The 16,978-nt window shown below is 42.3% G+C and overlaps 1 protein-coding gene across 3 annotated transcripts in view; it reads right to left on the bottom strand.

Moving 5' to 3' along the window:
* Nucleotides 1–10,580, bottom strand: part of CMTR2 (cap methyltransferase 2) — a 29,379-nt gene extending 18,799 nt beyond the window's left edge. For 2 of the 3 annotated variants that reach the window (XM_082320654.1, XM_082320656.1), the window contains exons 1-2: nucleotides 9,962–10,022; nucleotides 3,580–7,983 (exon numbers count right to left, since the gene is read on the bottom strand). In XM_082320654.1, the coding sequence (XP_082176780.1) occupies nucleotides 5,670–7,964 (2,295 nt within the window). In that variant the 5' untranslated portion in view covers nucleotides 7,965–7,983; nucleotides 9,962–10,022 and the 3' untranslated portion in view covers nucleotides 3,580–5,669. Of the gene's footprint in view, nucleotides 1–3,579; nucleotides 7,984–9,961; nucleotides 10,023–10,479 lie in introns of those variants that run through there. The other variant, XM_082320655.1, reaches the window with a different exon arrangement.
* Nucleotides 10,581–16,978: the final 6,398 nt, after the last annotated feature.

Here is a 16,978-nt window from a genome sequence, read left to right as displayed (position 1 = left end):
TTTCAAAGACCACTCACTTCCAAACTCCTCACATCCCCTGAAGTATGTTTTGACATTAACAACCAACACTTACAAGTGAGACAAGCTGTCCTGCATTTCAGCATACATTCAAAACCACTTCTAGTTTAAAGATCTCCCCAAATACCTACTAGCTGTAAGGAAATTAAGGTATCGGAACGGTATGCATTTCTTGTGTCATCTCATGCCTCTGGGACACAGAACGGTTTTTCCCCAGCTCCCTAATCTGGAGTTCACTTCCAAAGCAGAAAGCAATGAAAAAAAAAACGTTAGCATTAATAATTGTAGTCAAAATTAGTTAGCAAGCAGTCTCAAGACAAATCAAATAGCCAAGCCAAAGACAATCAGCTGGAACCCTTGTCAGTACAGCAGAGCCAACCCTGAGGAATAAGGCACACAAGTTTCTTAAGTAATACCATTCAGTGAAGGCAAGCACTTAGAATGAAAACATTTGGATAAGGATTAATAATAGACTTTGCAGACAGAAGTACAGTGTATAACAGCCTTGTCCTACCAAAGTGGCTGTCATAGCCAGGAGAAACCAAAGATCCTTAAGACAAAATCCTTGCTGTTAAAGTAGGTTACATCAACCACACAAGGGGACATAGATTGTAAAGCTCGGTGACAAGGCCAAGGGAGCTGTGTGCAGGCCTCCTACACACTGCTTTGACCATACTTGCAACTGAAGTCTCTCTTTGAACCAGTAAACAGCAAAGGTAAAGACAGTTAAAGAAACTGAAAACCAAACACCACCCCCACTGAACAGGCTGCTCCAATGCCCCCGTATCCTTCACGCATTAAGGATGGATCCAAACAGCAGGATGAGAGAACTGTGGCTCAAAAAAATGAAATATTAAACCTCCCCAGACTTCTCCCTACTATGATTCATTTTTTTGTTCCACGTTTGGTAAAGAAACACATAAATAGAAACATTTAAAACCTAAAATACTTTATTTTCTCCAAATAACATTTCTTTTCCTGTCCTTTTTAAAAAAAAAGGTCTTTTAACACTCATTTGCAGACCAAATGAAAATATGCAATAGCCATGTAAACCAACATCCCTTCATCTACTTAGAAAAATATATACATCCTTCAAAACAAATGCACACATGGATTAGTTACAAAGCAAAAGCTTCATAGCTGTACAATCCTGGGGGTTTCCACACATGCAAACATGAACATAACCGTGTGTACAAGAAAAGCAGCACACAACTGGTGAACTGTTTGTTCAGGTGATTATGCCTCAAAGCCTTTTTTTAAGAATTTTTAGCAAGGAAAGGCTAGCAAATCCCATCAGCTGCATGTTATATTAGCCTCTCCTGGCTGGTGGAAAAGTTTGCTGCATTTAAATGTCTCCTAAAGGTTCTGCTTGTTATAAGCGTAAGTGTCTACAGCCACTGGCTAATTCTTTTAGCAAATTTCATTCTTAAGACTTGAAATCAGCTCTGGACCCATAAGGAGTCACAAGAGGGCTCGATGGCAATCCAAATTATTGCCTAAAGAGTAAGCAATGAACAGCCACAGGCTGAGCACTTTTCTGGCATAAACACCGCCATTTGATCTTTCTGTCAAGTGACTTAAGTGCACAAAGAACTGGAACTAAGGATATCAGCACGGCATTCATGAAAATAGTTGCACAAATGAGACGGAAAAACCATTACCAGACTTTGGCAAGGAAATTTCAATCTTAGTCCTCACTCACTAAAGTGCTAAAAAAAAAAATAAGAGACTGATATTCAAAGGCTACAAGGTGAAATTGTTTAAAAGTGGGAAATGGGGGCAAGTGCTGATAAACAAACCCACTTCATACCACCCAAAATGGTAAGACAAGTTACACAGGATTTCCCCCACTTCACCATTAAGAATGAATGCTGAAAATCAACCATAAATTAAAGAGATGTCAAAATTCAATTTTTAGGGATGGTAACAGGAGGCTATAAGGCTCTGAGGCTTCAGCTTACTCGTCAACCCTTGCTTCCAGTGAATCAAGGACCTGATGTTATTCTGCATCCTAAAGAATCCAGCTCAGTGGCCAGAAATCAAGGTGTGTTTTTCTTTTCTCCTACTTTCTACATAGGCAATATTAATCCCTTCCCGTTAAGTCCCAAGTTGTTTTTCTAATAGAATACAATTCTGCTACATATTCTACTTTTACAACAGTAATTTGATAGATCCAGCTTAAATGAAGATTAATAGACACCAATTAGTACCATTTTAATAGACCACTGGATTTCATACTATAAATCTCATTATGCTTTGTAGAAATTAAATTGGAAAGCCAGTGGCAAGAACACATACAATCCGTGCACATCCAAATGAATCTAGATACAATACAAAATTGGTAAAAATAAGTAGCAAGTCTCTTAACTTTAATGGAACTCAACTTAAAAAAAAAAAAAAAAATCAGCATTTTCACTTAGTGGAGTACCCAGTTCATTCAACCCTCATGCAACTGATTTCAAAATATTATGCTGGCTTAAAACAAAAGATCCAAAACGTTTCAGAAAAATAACGTAGCTCATAGCTAATCATTGGGCCTAGATATCGGTCCTTCATTGGAAACCTGCAACAGCAGGGCTGCAAAACTAAATTTACCTCAAGTTTGCATGAATCTCGATCCCATCATAACCAACTTAGTCTCTCCATCTCCTTTATTTTCCCCTGTGTGAAACCTTAAGCTCCTAATTATGAAAAACAATACCCAGTTCATCTTCAAATAGATAAAAAAAACAACTTAAAAGCTGCCAGGATACTGAGACACTTCATCAGGTGTCACCCAAAATCAAATCAAATTGGCCGAAAACTGACAGCCTCGAGGAAGGCAGGAGTCATCAGACCCTCTCCACAAAGGTTAATACATTCTTCCCATGCATTCTTACATATTCCAAAAGTCACAACAGAAATTAAGTGTCACTTCCCTCAAAGAAATCTTTGGTTTAAAGACAGCTAAGACAACGCAGGAGTCTCACAATTAAAAGGACAAGTGTCATTCCTAACTTTGAAACTCCTGCCATTAAATCAACAATAAAAAAACCTCTCCAAACCGCATCCGTTCTTTTTAACAGGAATAGCTGCTGTCAGCATTTCTCCTGTCATCTCCCCATATCTGCCAACAAACAAAAATGCCCCAGAGCAAATCGGGCATCAGGATCCACAGGACATTGGATTTCCTTTGGGTTAGAGATCTGGCTTTCCACAGGAGAGCAACATTTTTTTTGGGGGGTAGTTCCAAACAGATGGATTATGTTTCCCCACCACCTCAGTTTAGTGTACCCTGAAGTCCTAACTCCCCCGAAGCTTTGAGGCCATCTAAAATGCTTTCTTCTAAAAATAAAGGAAAAAAGGGAGATTGATGAGATGGGAATGGTGGGATAGGAGGAATCTCAAGTAAGTCTGCATAGTTCATCAGATGTACAGAACAGACCAAGGAAAACTTGAAAAAATAAATGCATTTTCTCTCACAGTCTGTCAGTCACCTCAGGATTTTACTTTACCTACAAAATAATAATTTAAAAATATTAGACTAATGTTAGTAAGACGAAACCCAAGTTATTTAAGTACCTGTTAATGAGATGCTTCTGGCTACTCATGCCTCCATGGCAGAATATCACAGTGTAAGCACTCCCATGCACTTGAAGTGTCTTGTTTACCCCTGCTTTAAAAGACATCTTTTCAAATGCTTCAGCTCAGTGGGATCTTCAGAAGCATTAATGACTGCTGAAACAGTGGCAGAGACATCGGGGTGTCTTTGGTGGACAATACCTTTATCCTGCTTTTTGTTTCAGATAAAGATGACTTTTACTGGTGATCTTTGATACTGTCTCATCATCCGTTCTTCTACAATATTTCTTCCCTCCTTCTTTAATCTGGTTTTCAGTATTTCTTTTTTATTCCTCAATGAAATTAATCTGTGTCCCTGCTTGCACTGTTGGTTTACAGGTTCAAAAAGTGATTTACAGGGGAAGCTATTACTGCCTGTATCTCTCAATCTGTGGCCTCTTTTCCCTTCCTTCCTGGTCTGAGAGAGGAAGCATGACTCAGCTCACAGCAAAAAGAGCATGTTCATTTAAATAAATTAAATGGGCAATGACCAATCCCAGAAGCTTTTGTTTAGGCACCTTCTATTTACGCGCAACTGTAAAAAGCAAGATTTTTTTTTTAGAAAATGTTATGAATTAGTCAGACGTGAGCCACCAGCTCATTCACCTATCAAGTTCTTAAATAAAAAAAAATGAACTGTTAGATACATTAGACTCTGCCCCGATCAACGTGGCAAGAAAGACTATTAAATGTGCAGCACCTCCAGACAAAACCGTTTTTCAGCAGTTCTTTTAATCCCTTACCAGTAATCAATTATCCTTCAAGCTCCCACATTATATAACTAGAAGTGCTTCCAGAAGGTGACTGGTAATTCATCAGGAGACTATATTTTCCTTCTAACTCCACTCTTTTCGACCTTTTTCTATGAGATCTTGCACATATCAGCAGCAAAGCCATTCTTCCTTTAAACATCATTTCTCCCTCTGAGGAGGTTTTTCCACATATACTACAAACTTAAAACTAAATGTTAATACGCACAAGTTAAGCCTCAAAATTTAGCTCTCAAAGGAGCAATATGGAAAATAAAATTTGACTCCCTTAAAGGAACAGTCAGTTACCAATTTCATCATTTTTATCCTTAAGGGGAACCAATTGAAATATTAATCATACTTTCCCAAAGACAGTTATCGCGTATTTCTTCAGCTTAATGCTCCTCTGATGGTACCCAAAGTATTTCTTGATACACAAATCTGCGCACAACCATGTTTTTAGCCTGAAAAACATTTGCAGTTACACGTTAACAGCTGCTGCCATAGACAGATGTCTATGCAAGTGTAAAGTCTTCACTTCCACTCAGGAGTCTCAAATTATTTTAAGAAGGACCCATAAGCCACATAAAAATAACATTATAATAGCCCGTTCATTGATGGGGAGACACAGCCACACAATAACCTGTCAAAAAACGTAACACAGCCTGCTGCTCTTTGCATAAACAAAATTAAAAACAAAGAGCATCTTTCCCTGGACACCTCTGCTACTGTTTACAGGCAGTCATTTTTAACCCAGCCTTTGTGGGACAGCTGCCTGCTCACAAGACACTCATCCCTCATGTCTTACATCAGGCTTGCACACCACTGACCGTTCTGGCCCAAACCTCAGGTTTCAGCTTCTACAAACCCTGGAAAAGTAGGCAGGTGTGTCAAGATTCCCACAGTTTGCTCCGCAGAAGAGGGCTACTGTCACATAACAGGGTCTCCCATTGTCTGGCCTGATGCAACAGGTATAAATCACCTCTCATCATGAAGGTCGCAGTTCTGACCTAGGTGCCACACAAAGAAATTTGCTCAGGGAGAGCTGTGACAGAAGAGAAACAGTTTCTCCACTTCAATCACTGTCCCTCCCAAGTCCGCCACGCCTGAGCCTCAGGTTTTTGTAGGACAGGCCAATAGGGTCAAGTGGGATTGATAGCTCAAAACATCCTCCCAACATTAACAATGTCACACCAAGGTTTTACAGTAACATTACTTTCACATTAACAATGTTTTTAACACCTTCCACCTGCCTGTGAAACAAGGTCTAGCAGCAGCAACTTGCTCAATTCTAGAATTATTCTAAAGTGAAATATTGCTAGTGATTTGCTGCTGCTTAGCTTGTACGATCAAGTGGAGTTGTCTCTTTGCAATGGCTGTGTTCAAATCCCATAAGAACTCCAACAGTTTGCCCTGGAGGAGAACCTCCATAGGCACAAACTGCAAAACCTGCTGGGGAGAGTCCGTGTCTAGTAAAGAGCTCATTAGTTTATTCAGACGTCGTAGATATTCAATAACCGGGTTTGGGAGGCCTCGGTAACCAACGCAGAGCAAAGCGGCACTAGTCCTTAGAGGCTCATGGGAGGTCGGACAAGCGAATGTGATGCATCTGAAACAGCAATGCAGTATAAAGACCAGGCCAGCTGTGAAGCGCGTAAAACAAGAGAGGATGGGCAAAATCAATGCATCTCCCATTGTAAGCTGATTCAATGAATGCAGAACGCACTCCAAAAGCTGCTGCTGGTACTTTGGTTCTCCATCATAAAGCAAGGAGAAGCTGAAAGTCAGCAGTGTGGCTGAGTCCAGGAGCTTTATTTCCATACTGGGTTGGCTTTCAGTATCACAGAGGGATGGAAAGTCCACCACAAGGCACTTGAGTTGATCACTACATTTTTCATTTAGGACTTCCTGATGACACCTGGAAAGATCAGACACTTCTGCCAATATCAGCTCCCCAGGAAGAACTTCACATGAGTGACAAGGCTCCAGCATTTGACTGCTTTTCAGCCTCCCCCCCAGCAATTCTTTCATAGCTTCATTAAGATTTTCCAAGACTTGACCATCACAAAACGGAGAACATTTTACCACAGGTAGTCTTTTTCCTTCCAAAATGTACCACAAGCTACACTCAAGGTTAGAAGACGATCCTTCCAAGATGCACATTTTACCAGCATTATTTAAACTATGTTCTTCAGCCCAGTGATTAAAATAGCCCTTTGCCACTTTATCATTCCACGTAAGGGTTTCCAGCATCTTCCTTTCATTGTATGTACTAAAATATTTGTTTCTTTGCCCAAACCATTTTGCATTCATGCTGCAACCAGTCTGAGACTTCCTGACAAGCCAGTTATTTCTGGCAATGGGTTTCATATGAAGTCTTTGCATGAAGAACTCTACTGCACAGTCTCTTAACTTGTTCAGTTTTGTCTGCTCTGCTTCTTCCATACGCTCAAAGAGATGGATGTTCTCAGAGATTGTCTCTACCTGGCACTTGTGGAAGAACATGCAACACTCTTCATGTATTTTAAGAAAAGATTCTGGTAGCATATGCTGGGGAAAAAGTGCTTTGTTGACCATTTCTGTTCCAAAGTTCTGTATCATCTTAGAAAGCAGCCGATGAATGCTTTCTCTGCCCATATAACGAAGACAAATCACATAGGCCTCTGAGTTTCCTGCTTTGCTAGTGGCTGGCTTAAAGACATGGACCTCCTCAAAAGAACAGTTTAGCAGGAAGAGCAGATTGGTAGAACAGTGTTCAAACAGTGTGAACATCTTCAAAACAAAGGATCCCCCATTGCCCAGGATCATTAAAGCAGTGACTGCTTCACAGTAATGAAGGGGTGAGACAAGAGCCTCCTGTTCACCTGGATTTCCCTGGCAATCAAAGCTGCCATCAGCAGTTACCAAGTGAACTGTGGCCATATTACTTACAAACTTCTGAAGTCCTGTTAGATGTTTCAGTGTCATCACATCACCGGTGTTATCTGGGCCGAAGTACCACCAAGGCAACGTATTTGCAATAAGACGGTCATCCATGATCATCATAAGGGTGTCATTTGCTTCATGATACGGGTTTAGAGTATTAGCTACCCAATTCCAGTCGCAAGGGACATCGTGGGATTTCAAGTAGTGATTGAGGCTGGCTATAAAAGCTCCAGGTGCTTCACAGAGGTGGACAGAATTCAGTTCTCCATCCTGAAGAGCTTCTTCAGGGAGAAGAGGAAAACTGCACAGAATCTCATGAAACTTGCACCAGGCCTGGGTGCACAGCTCAGCATTCACAGATTTCTTCACATGAGGAATTATTTTCCCTGCTTTATTGGTAAATGAGGTGTGCTGATGCCATTCAACCAGGTTCTTATCACTCAGTTGATTCTTCACTTCATTCATCGAGTCCTTTAGAGCCAGGAGTGAGTTAAATTCCTTGTGATCGCACGTGAAAGCATCACTGGGATCTGGTAGCTGCCATTCATTATTTACTGGCTTAGCGTAAGTAAACTTCTTTGCAAAGAGCTTCTCAATTTCAGAAAGAATTTCAGGACTGAACTTTTCAAGATTTGTAGTCTGGTCAACATAAGGCTTCTTACATTTGTTCATTCTTGGATTTATTCACAACCTGGAGAACAGCAGGGGAAGAGAAACAATGTCACTCCAATCCCAAGTGTATATAAATAAGCAAAGCGTTTTTTTTAAAAAACAGAAGTTTCTCCTGCTTAACCTCTGCATTCTAGAATGAGAGAAATGCTTCACAGAATCACATACCAATGAGGAAAATAAAGGAAGGCTATCCTGAATAAGGCTATTTAGAAATCAGGAGGTTCACAGGTTCAACCACCCTTCATGCTATTTACATAGGAAGTGAAGAAAATTCAGCTGCTGCTTTGGCTCTTTACCGACCTCTGAATACTCTGCTCACTATATGGGTCTAAACACTTAAATACAAATCTCTCTCTCAGTCACAAAAGAGAACACACCACAAGCTATACAAATCAAACAAGTGGCCCAGAAATCTTGTCATCTGATTATGGCAGTATTTATCCGTCTCCCTCACAGTACAGAGAGTGGGGAGCCCCAAGCAAAGCCAGCTTTGAGAGGGAGCGCAGCTGATCCTTCTGTTTTCTCCTAACTCCCAACAGCTAACCCTCACACGTCTTCCACCAAACCCCGTGTGACGCTGGGAGAGCCCCCTCACTGGCACGCTCGATAACAGCCCTCTAGCTGGAGAGACCCTCAGGAGAGGTGTAACACCACCCTGCAAGTAAAACCCCTTTTCTGTGCTCAGCATTACAGCTCTCTGCTAGGCCACTGCAAATCCTTAAGCCTAGCCTTCCCTACTGGAAAAACAGTGACAAATCTGATGTGGGAAGAGACTTTCTTGCATCTGTGGTCAACGTTAACTCGTGCTTGATGTTGAAGAAGAAAGTAGTGCAAAGTGTTGTGCTTTGTGTGGATAAAGGCAGACTAACTCAAGCATACTCAGCACAAAGCTAACGAGTCTGCTGCCATCTGCTCCAGTGCACAGCACAAAGCACACGAGGCAGAAGTTAGGTTCACTAACCAGAAATCAACCGGCTAGCAATCTATTTAAAACCAAGATGTTCACTTAAGCAAAATAATTTAACCAAAATTACCACAGGAGACATGAAATCCCTCAGCATATCGTTTTAACCATCCCCCAAACCATCCCATTACCTCAGAATCAAAATATGATTATCTTAAATGTTACAAAACAGTTTAGTGTGGAAAAAATAATGGATTAAAATTGAAAGAGTTGAGAAACTTTGGAAGCAAACAGGACAAAATACGGCCAGCCTAAACACTTTACTCTTCCCCTTGAATCTGTGTTAGCATCTCAGGCCACAGCTCCACAAGTGTTTCCTCTCATAACCATCGGCCCTCTGAGGGGAAGCACAGGGTTAAGTACATACGGGTGAAGTTTCATTTCCCCAACTCATTGCCTTTCGGTAAGCATATTTAGTTTCACTTTCCTTTATGCCGATGTATTTTGGCTTTAGTCTAGTCCTTTCTCACTACGGGTTCTGGGGAGAAGGGGAAAACTGAGGGAAACACGGGAGAGCACTGTGCCCTAAACTAGTTTTACTTCACTTTTAAATACCAACTGTAAGCATGGCCTTTTAATTACAGCTCACACCAGCAGACCCCTGAACAAAGCATGATAAGGAAATAGGCAGGCAGTCACTTGCCTTTTCTTTTTTGTAATTATTTCCAGTCCCCATCGGCCTGGACTCCGTTCAAGCCTGCTTAAGGGCTCTACGCTCCTCCCCACCCCGCGGCTCCTGACACATCCCACCGCCGGGGGAAGGCCCGCGCCCCGCACACCGGATCCCTCTCGGATCGGCCGTACCCAGCAGCCAGCCCCGGCACCCGCTGCTGGCTCACAGCGCCCCGGGGAAACCCGCTCTCCCCTTCCCGCCCGCCACCGTGGTACAGCCCGCCGCCAGAGCGCGGCCCGGACGCCTCCCTCCACCCCGGCCCCTCGTAGAGCCGCGCCCGGCCGAGGCGTCTCCCCGCGCCGCCCGTTCGCTACGCGAGGCCGCGGCTTCCGCGCGGCCTAGAAGAGCCCCCGCTCTTACCCGGCGGGCTGCGGCGGCGCGGCGGGAAGCGAGGCAGGCCCGGCCCCTTCGCTCCACGGCCCGGCCCCGCAGCCTCGCCCCGGCCGCTCCCCACCGCCCTACTCGCTCCTCAGCGGGGCGCCGCAGGCACCTCCCTCCGTGCCAGGTAGACTTTTATTTATTTTTTTTTTTCAAATAAATATGGAGTTGGTTTGGGTTTTTTTGGTTTTTTTTTTTTAGCAGGGGAAGGCCTGGAGTGCCACCCATGGCTGTTGGTACTGGGAGAGGAACAACGAGTGCCCGCGTTCCCCAAGCGAAGGCTGCTCGGGCAGGAGGCAGGTCGCCCGCTCCAGGCCACACCGTTGCCTTCACAGGAGGTGAAAGCAGGCTGCTTTTCACCAGAAAACCCCGCTCACTTCAGCTGGCTTCAAGGGGGGGGGGAGCAGAGGAGCCACGTCCCAGCAGTACCACAGCCCAAAAGAAATAAGAAACATCTATAGAAGTTATTCAACTAGCGCTTACCACGTGATAATACTTACAGTTTTTTTGGAGAAAAACAGGGAGGAAAGCTTTGTGGCAAACGGCTAGTATCCCATTGGAAAGGAAGGGCTGGGGCTCAGTGCCCTGCATCTTTCTGTATGAAGACCTGGGATGTCTGCCCTGCAGACCCAGACATAGCTGACCAAGGAACCAGAGCAGAGCACCATCACCTCCCAGCCCTGCAGACGCCACATCTCAGCACACACCCTCCAGGACAGCCTCCATCTTTAGAGTCAGCAGCAGTGCTCCTCAGGAGTTCGCTTTGGCCTCTCTAACCCACAAGCAGATACTTAAGAAGGCTGTTGCACACGATAACCCACTTTGCTGCCCTTTCTAAATACCCAGGAGACTCGTTACACCCAACTCGGGTTAGCAGGAGGCAAGAGCCTTGAAATATTAACAGAGCAATAATGAGCAGAATCAAACATCCATTGCAGCATCCCTGGAAACACACATACACCTTCTAGACAGCAAAATAGCATCTAATCTGCAAATAGAGGCAGAAAGGTCAAAACAGATTAATTACTACAGCAGACAGAGGGTGCAAGCTGCTCTTGAGGTTTTAAGCATTGTGGGGATTTTCCTATATGCCAGTTAGGGAATGAGGCACTTGCCAGCCCATTTGGGAACAAACATCCAACAACATAGCATGAGTTAGCAGAAATCCTTTTGCTTTAATGCCAGGTTTGCTAGTATTGACTTTTGCACTCTCACATATTTCTCCTTGATGAAGCGTGATCCAGCCCTAAGCCAGAATTAGTTCTAGCACAGAAATTAAATGCTGTGAGTACAAGGAACTCCAGAACTAAAATAACTAGGGAAAATTTTGCTAGAAACTAGGTAATTGGCAAAAAAACTTGGTATATGCATCTTAACGATGTAATAATGATACATAGGTAAATTATCTTTTTTTATCTCCTGCTCTGGGTACATCATTAGAGAACTTACATATTAAAGTTATAACTAAATACATAAATCTATAGAAGGACAACCTCCCCCCCCCCTTAAACTCTTTATTTGTTTTCTAAATTGAAGGAACATTGCTATAAAATAGGTAGAACCTTAAGTATAGAAAAAACCCTGTGCTACCTGCAAACAAACAGGAACACAGGATTAAAACTTATTCTTTAAATCCCTTGAAAAAATAGAATGTATTTTTAAAGCTAAAAGCACCATATGCACCTCTGATAAACAGTATAACAAAAAGATACTAGTTGCTTCATCAGAAAGAAGCTTTACCTAATGAGAAAGAGCTTAGGTGTGGATGGAAGTTTTATATGTATGTCTGCAATGCCTCTTTACCCTTTGATTAGCTTGTTTGAAAATCACTTTCCAATCAATCAACATCTTTGGCTACTTAAGGGGGGGGGGGGGGGGGGAAGCTGGGGTAAACTGGGGTAAATGAATTAAAGCAGATAAGCAGCTAGTGAGGTAGGTAGCTAAGGATGTTGTGGGTTCTCCAGCATCTGTTGTGGTCTCTATTTAAATTTGATTGTATAGAGCATATAGTAACGTCACTGTTAAGTTTTTCTTATCCTTAGCTTAGACAAACTTAAAGCTAGTGGGAATGTAAGAGTTGTGTTATAGTCTGAATGGTTTGCTTCTTATCTTTGTAATAAAAAACTAAACAGATCATTCACTTAGTTTTGGCTTTCTTTCTGATATTTCCAGTAGTGCTGTGATGTTTCTGTTACTTTCCTTTTGTTATTCCTGCATGCTCACACACAAGCCACAAGGCTTACACTGACTGAGTTCTGTGGAGAACAGGTTATTATTTAAATCATTGAGTTTAAGAGTTAATTCTTTTTAATCTCTTCTTAAACACTTAAATCACCTTTTCACATGCTCTTAGGTTCTTAAGTGTTTGGATAATATCAGCAAGAAGACAACTACAATTCAGCAGATGGGGGAAAGCGGTATGTAAGACTTTTACCTTTTCAGTCCTACCCTGGTAGGCTTTTACTATAGCTTGTAGCTTCTCAGAGTCACGGTCTTCTGGACTACTGAAGATAAGGCTCTCCCAAAATACAGGGGAGAACAATTCATCACTGAGCGTGCAACAATACAAGATTCTTAGCTAAAAGAAATGCAGTTGAATAGCATGCTTAAGAAAAATAAGATGCTTTTTCTGAAATTAAACCTTTAACTCAGCTTGTGATCTTCAGTTTCCTCTTATGTTTTCCTAAATGTCTTCAAGTTAAAGCAGAAGTTCAAGTAGATACTTCTGTCTTACGCTAAATAATCTTTTTTCTGTCCATGTGAGACACTCAAAATGGGAGCATAGCACTTTTGTCTTGGATTAGTCCTGCTTTTGTGGAACTAATATTCTATCAGCTGATAGGTAGCTGATCTTCTCCCTATCAGATCACAAGATGTGTGCAGAGCTGCAGCACCAAAAGCCCCAAACAGAAGCATCTGTCTTTAAAGGAACATTAGGCAGTTAAACATTGGAAGTTAAACATCTAATTAAGAACAAATTAGTCTTGTTTATGCTTCCGATTTTTTTTTTTAGCTAAAATAGCAAAATGCACATATAGTATGCGCATGCCATGTGATGGAGCTGAGGAGTGTTGCTGGATTGTTTGGGAGCATTTTAATCATATCGGGTATGCAGGAAGGCTGCTGGCATGACTATGCTGAGCCCTGGAAGAAACTTCATAGATTCTACAGGACACCTGGTACTTCTCACCCTGCTTCTAAAGATCAGCCCCAAAGACGTGTAATTTTGCATCAAGTCTCACCATGTTTTTAGCTATCACTGTGCAGGATGCAAGGTGGTCATAAGCTGGGGAGATAGCATTGGTCTCTTAAAGACAGGCAGGTAACAGCCTTTTTTTATTTTTTGTAAAAGTTCAGATCAAATACCAAAGGTGAAGGAAAGATTTACAGGGATACTTTTAGCTAATAGTTTCCCCACAGGGATTTGCAAAGGCCCATCAGTTGCACAAATCCCACCTAGCTTCGGGCTTCTTGAGATCCCTAGAGGATCTTGTTGTGTGCTTACCTGTAGGTCTGGCTATGCCAGTGTGTTTTTTCAAGCTCACTGTAGGCAATTCCAGAGGAATACTTTGGATTAAAACTGAAAGGACACCATGGGGATTCTGAAGGCCTCAGCTGTGACTTCCATGCTGGGGTTATGTTATGATCTGGGTGACCTGAGTCCATGCCAGGAGGAGGCAGCCATCCAAATGGGACTGCGAGGTTAATGCTGCTGATTTGCCTAGAACCAATTGCACATGTAGCGGAACCCTCTCCTGCAGTGGAGAAATGGGACTACTAAGGAGCTGTTGCTATCTTGCACCCTTTGAGCCCCACTGGGGCTGTCTCTCACATTTTGCATGTCTTGTGGCTCCCAGACATATCAAGAAATGGGTATGTGGTGTATGAGGCTGGGAAGGTTGGTTGCACTTAATGCAGTGGCTTGGCATGACCTTGGCGACCAGTCTGTAAGGGCTCTTGTTCTGCTTCTGGCTTGCAGTCAGGCAGGTTTACCTTTCACTTTCCTAGCTGGAGGAATTGCAACGACAGTCTGCTATAGTGAAAGTGAGTTGTGAGACTTCAGTAAACAATGATGTCTAATGTAGACAATTAGTAAAATGATATATGGTTGTCTAACCTTTGCTTCTTCACACAAAAATCACTGAAATGGAAATTAAAAGGAAAAACCTATAGACTATTCAATATTGTGGTATTATTGCACTGCAAATGAGATAATGAGAAAGCATTGGTCCTGTTGGGACAGCATAAATACATCCTGATGGACCACGGGGGATACAAGGGTTAGTATGTTCACTTGCTGACCTCCAGAAAGCAGTGTTTTCCGAAGAGGGGCTTTGGGGAAACAGGAGCGTGGTCCCGGAGACTGGTGAAAGGTCTGGCCTCGAGCTCCACTGTGTGAAAGTCTTATTGATTATTGAGAGAAAACCAGATCACAGAACAGGATAAACTTTGGTCCTGTGTGGTCTCGATATGGGTAAGTGTCCTTATTCTTCCCATGGAGAAGTCTTCCTACGGAGAAGCATGCTCAGAGCTCCAGGCCAGTGGTTGGCTGTGATGCCAAGATAAGAACTGTATTTACCTGTGTCAAATAGGCGAATATATCTATTTTCAGGAATCAGTGGTGATACATATAGCAGTGTAGTGCCATTAAACTATTTGAGAATTGTTTTCTTCTGTGACAGGGCTGAAAACATTTCTTTCTTCTTCCTTACGATTTTTAGTTCTTTTTTCAAGTTACTTGTATTTATTGTAGGCCAGAGGGGTATCTGGCCTTCTGTAGTCTCTAGTCCACCAGGTTCCATAGTTTCTTTGCCCCTTATCCTCACCAAAGTGGTGTTGCAGCTCTCACTATGTTTTCCCCGAGCTCTCTGATTTTTCTGCCTGCCTCAGAGCACTTTCACAGCACACAGCACACATCCCAAGCCTGATGTACTGCTGATCCCTGGTTGTGCTGTTTCTATCCCTTCAGAAAGTACAACTCCCTTCCCTCAAACCCCCAAATGAACCTTTTTTGTACCCTGTCTCTACTGAGTTCCTTGACACAAGCGCTTTCATTTCCACAAGCTCCTGTAGCCACAATCCCAGTCTTATCCTTTAGCCTTTGACACCTCTCCTAGAGCTGGAAGATGGAGATATTGACTGGTTTTAGGACATCTCTGCTCTTTTCCTAATTTCTGTGGTATCATTTGTTCACGGATTTGGTCAAGTTGCTTTCTCTTTTTGCCTGAGTCTTGTAAAGCTGGTGAGTTTTTACAAAGCTGGCGTACGATTCATGAATGGTGTGTCTGCTTTCCTACTAGTGAACATCATGCAACCCTTTACATTAACTGATCTCCACCCTAAAAGCCTTTTCTCCACTGCCCTTACAGGAGGGCTATTCAGGACTGCACATTTTGGGTAGCTAGAAGCTTTTTTCTGATGTCTAGCCTAACTGGACACACATCTCCCCCAGCTCCCTGGTGCCTGTCTTAAGTTTCTGTATCTCTCCTGCCTCTATGGCAGCATTTTCAGGCTGTCATTGGAGATTGCTTAGTTTTCATTTTGCTCAGCTAACCATGACAAGCTTTTTGAATGTCTGGCTTTCTGTTCCCCTGGTAATCCCTTTTCTGTGTTCACTATGGTCAGAGGTATCTTTCCTGAAGATGTACGATGAGCAGTGCAGACATCACTTCAGGCAGATCTTCCTAGAGATTCCTATTAAAATGATCTGTAGGGGAAAAATACATCTGGCATATAATTTGATTTTATTTACCTTCCTTGTGGCTAGTAACACTCCTGTGGCTGTCTAGGATAGCCAGTGTACAAACAAATGATGAGTTTTCAATTGCTGCAAAAATCCTGATTAGTTCTTAGGGTATGTTTAGTAATTTTTAGTAATTTTTAAATCAAACGTGGAACAACCTGTGCTTTAGAGAATCAGCAGAAAAGCGGAATCTTTCCAGGCTTTATCCATTTCACCTTCTTCCAAAACACTGAGGCAGAAACCTGACTTTTCTAAGCATGAGAGAATCAGGAAAAAATGTCCCCCAGACAGAGATAAAGGTGAGCACTGCACCGTGAGGGCATGGTAATGCCTGTAGGACTTTGCTGGGGGGATGCTTTCTCCTGGATAAGGCTGACTTAAGTTGTCTCTGCTGTGCAGACACTCTGTTCATCTTTCTGCAGCTCAGTGCCCTTTCCCAAAAGGGTGATGTGCAGTACATGTGAGAAGACAAGATAATTCAATGCTGTGATAATGTGAGCACACGGGGAACCGGGAGACTTATGCGAAAGCATTAATTAAATGTTTTGATGAAATGCTTGCAAAATACTTCACAACACTTCTTTAGATGATAGAAATTGCTGTAGGAATGTAAAGCATTGTCATAAAATTATTTCAGGTGATTGTATCTGCATCCTGTAGCAGTTGAAGTTTTAGCTACAGAAGCAGGACTTAAATGACACCCGAGTCAATAAGATCTGGATTATAGATATAATTTGCTGCAGACATTTACGTACAGAAAGAGATTACAGATTCTGTCAGGACAGATGACTGTCACTACTCTTTCCTAAGGATTATGAAATCTATTCAATAACTTATTTTTTTAGATAGATCTGCTTCCGAGTACTTGTACAGGAGCTGAAGCCTAATTAGTTTTTTCCTCTTCCTCTCTACAGTGCTATTGACGTGAATGCCCTCAATGCTCAAAATTAATTTTTTCTAGTAGGGGGAACCTTTATCTAGTACTTGTCCAGCCAATGCACGTTAAAACTCAAGTAATTTTTGTTGCTGTTAAATAACAGACACTGCAGAAAGATAGATAAAACGGTCCCTTTTCGATAATCCTGTTTTCCATGTAAATCCAAACTAGGCAGGAGATTGTCTTAGATGAGAATAAATTGGGAAGAGCTCTCAGGCAGTCTGATCTCTCTTGTCTGCTTTGCAAAAAAGAATCAGATTAATGAACGTAATCAGATTAAGGCTAAACAAGGGAACATATCTGGGGGGCATCAGAACTC

This window comes from Platalea leucorodia (assembly GCF_965183815.1).
Source record: "Platalea leucorodia genome assembly, chromosome: 8".
Lineage (NCBI taxonomy): Eukaryota > Metazoa > Chordata > Aves > Pelecaniformes > Threskiornithidae > Platalea > Platalea leucorodia.
Note: the sequence above shows the minus strand (reverse complement) of the source record. Positions and strands in the feature narration are given on the sequence as shown.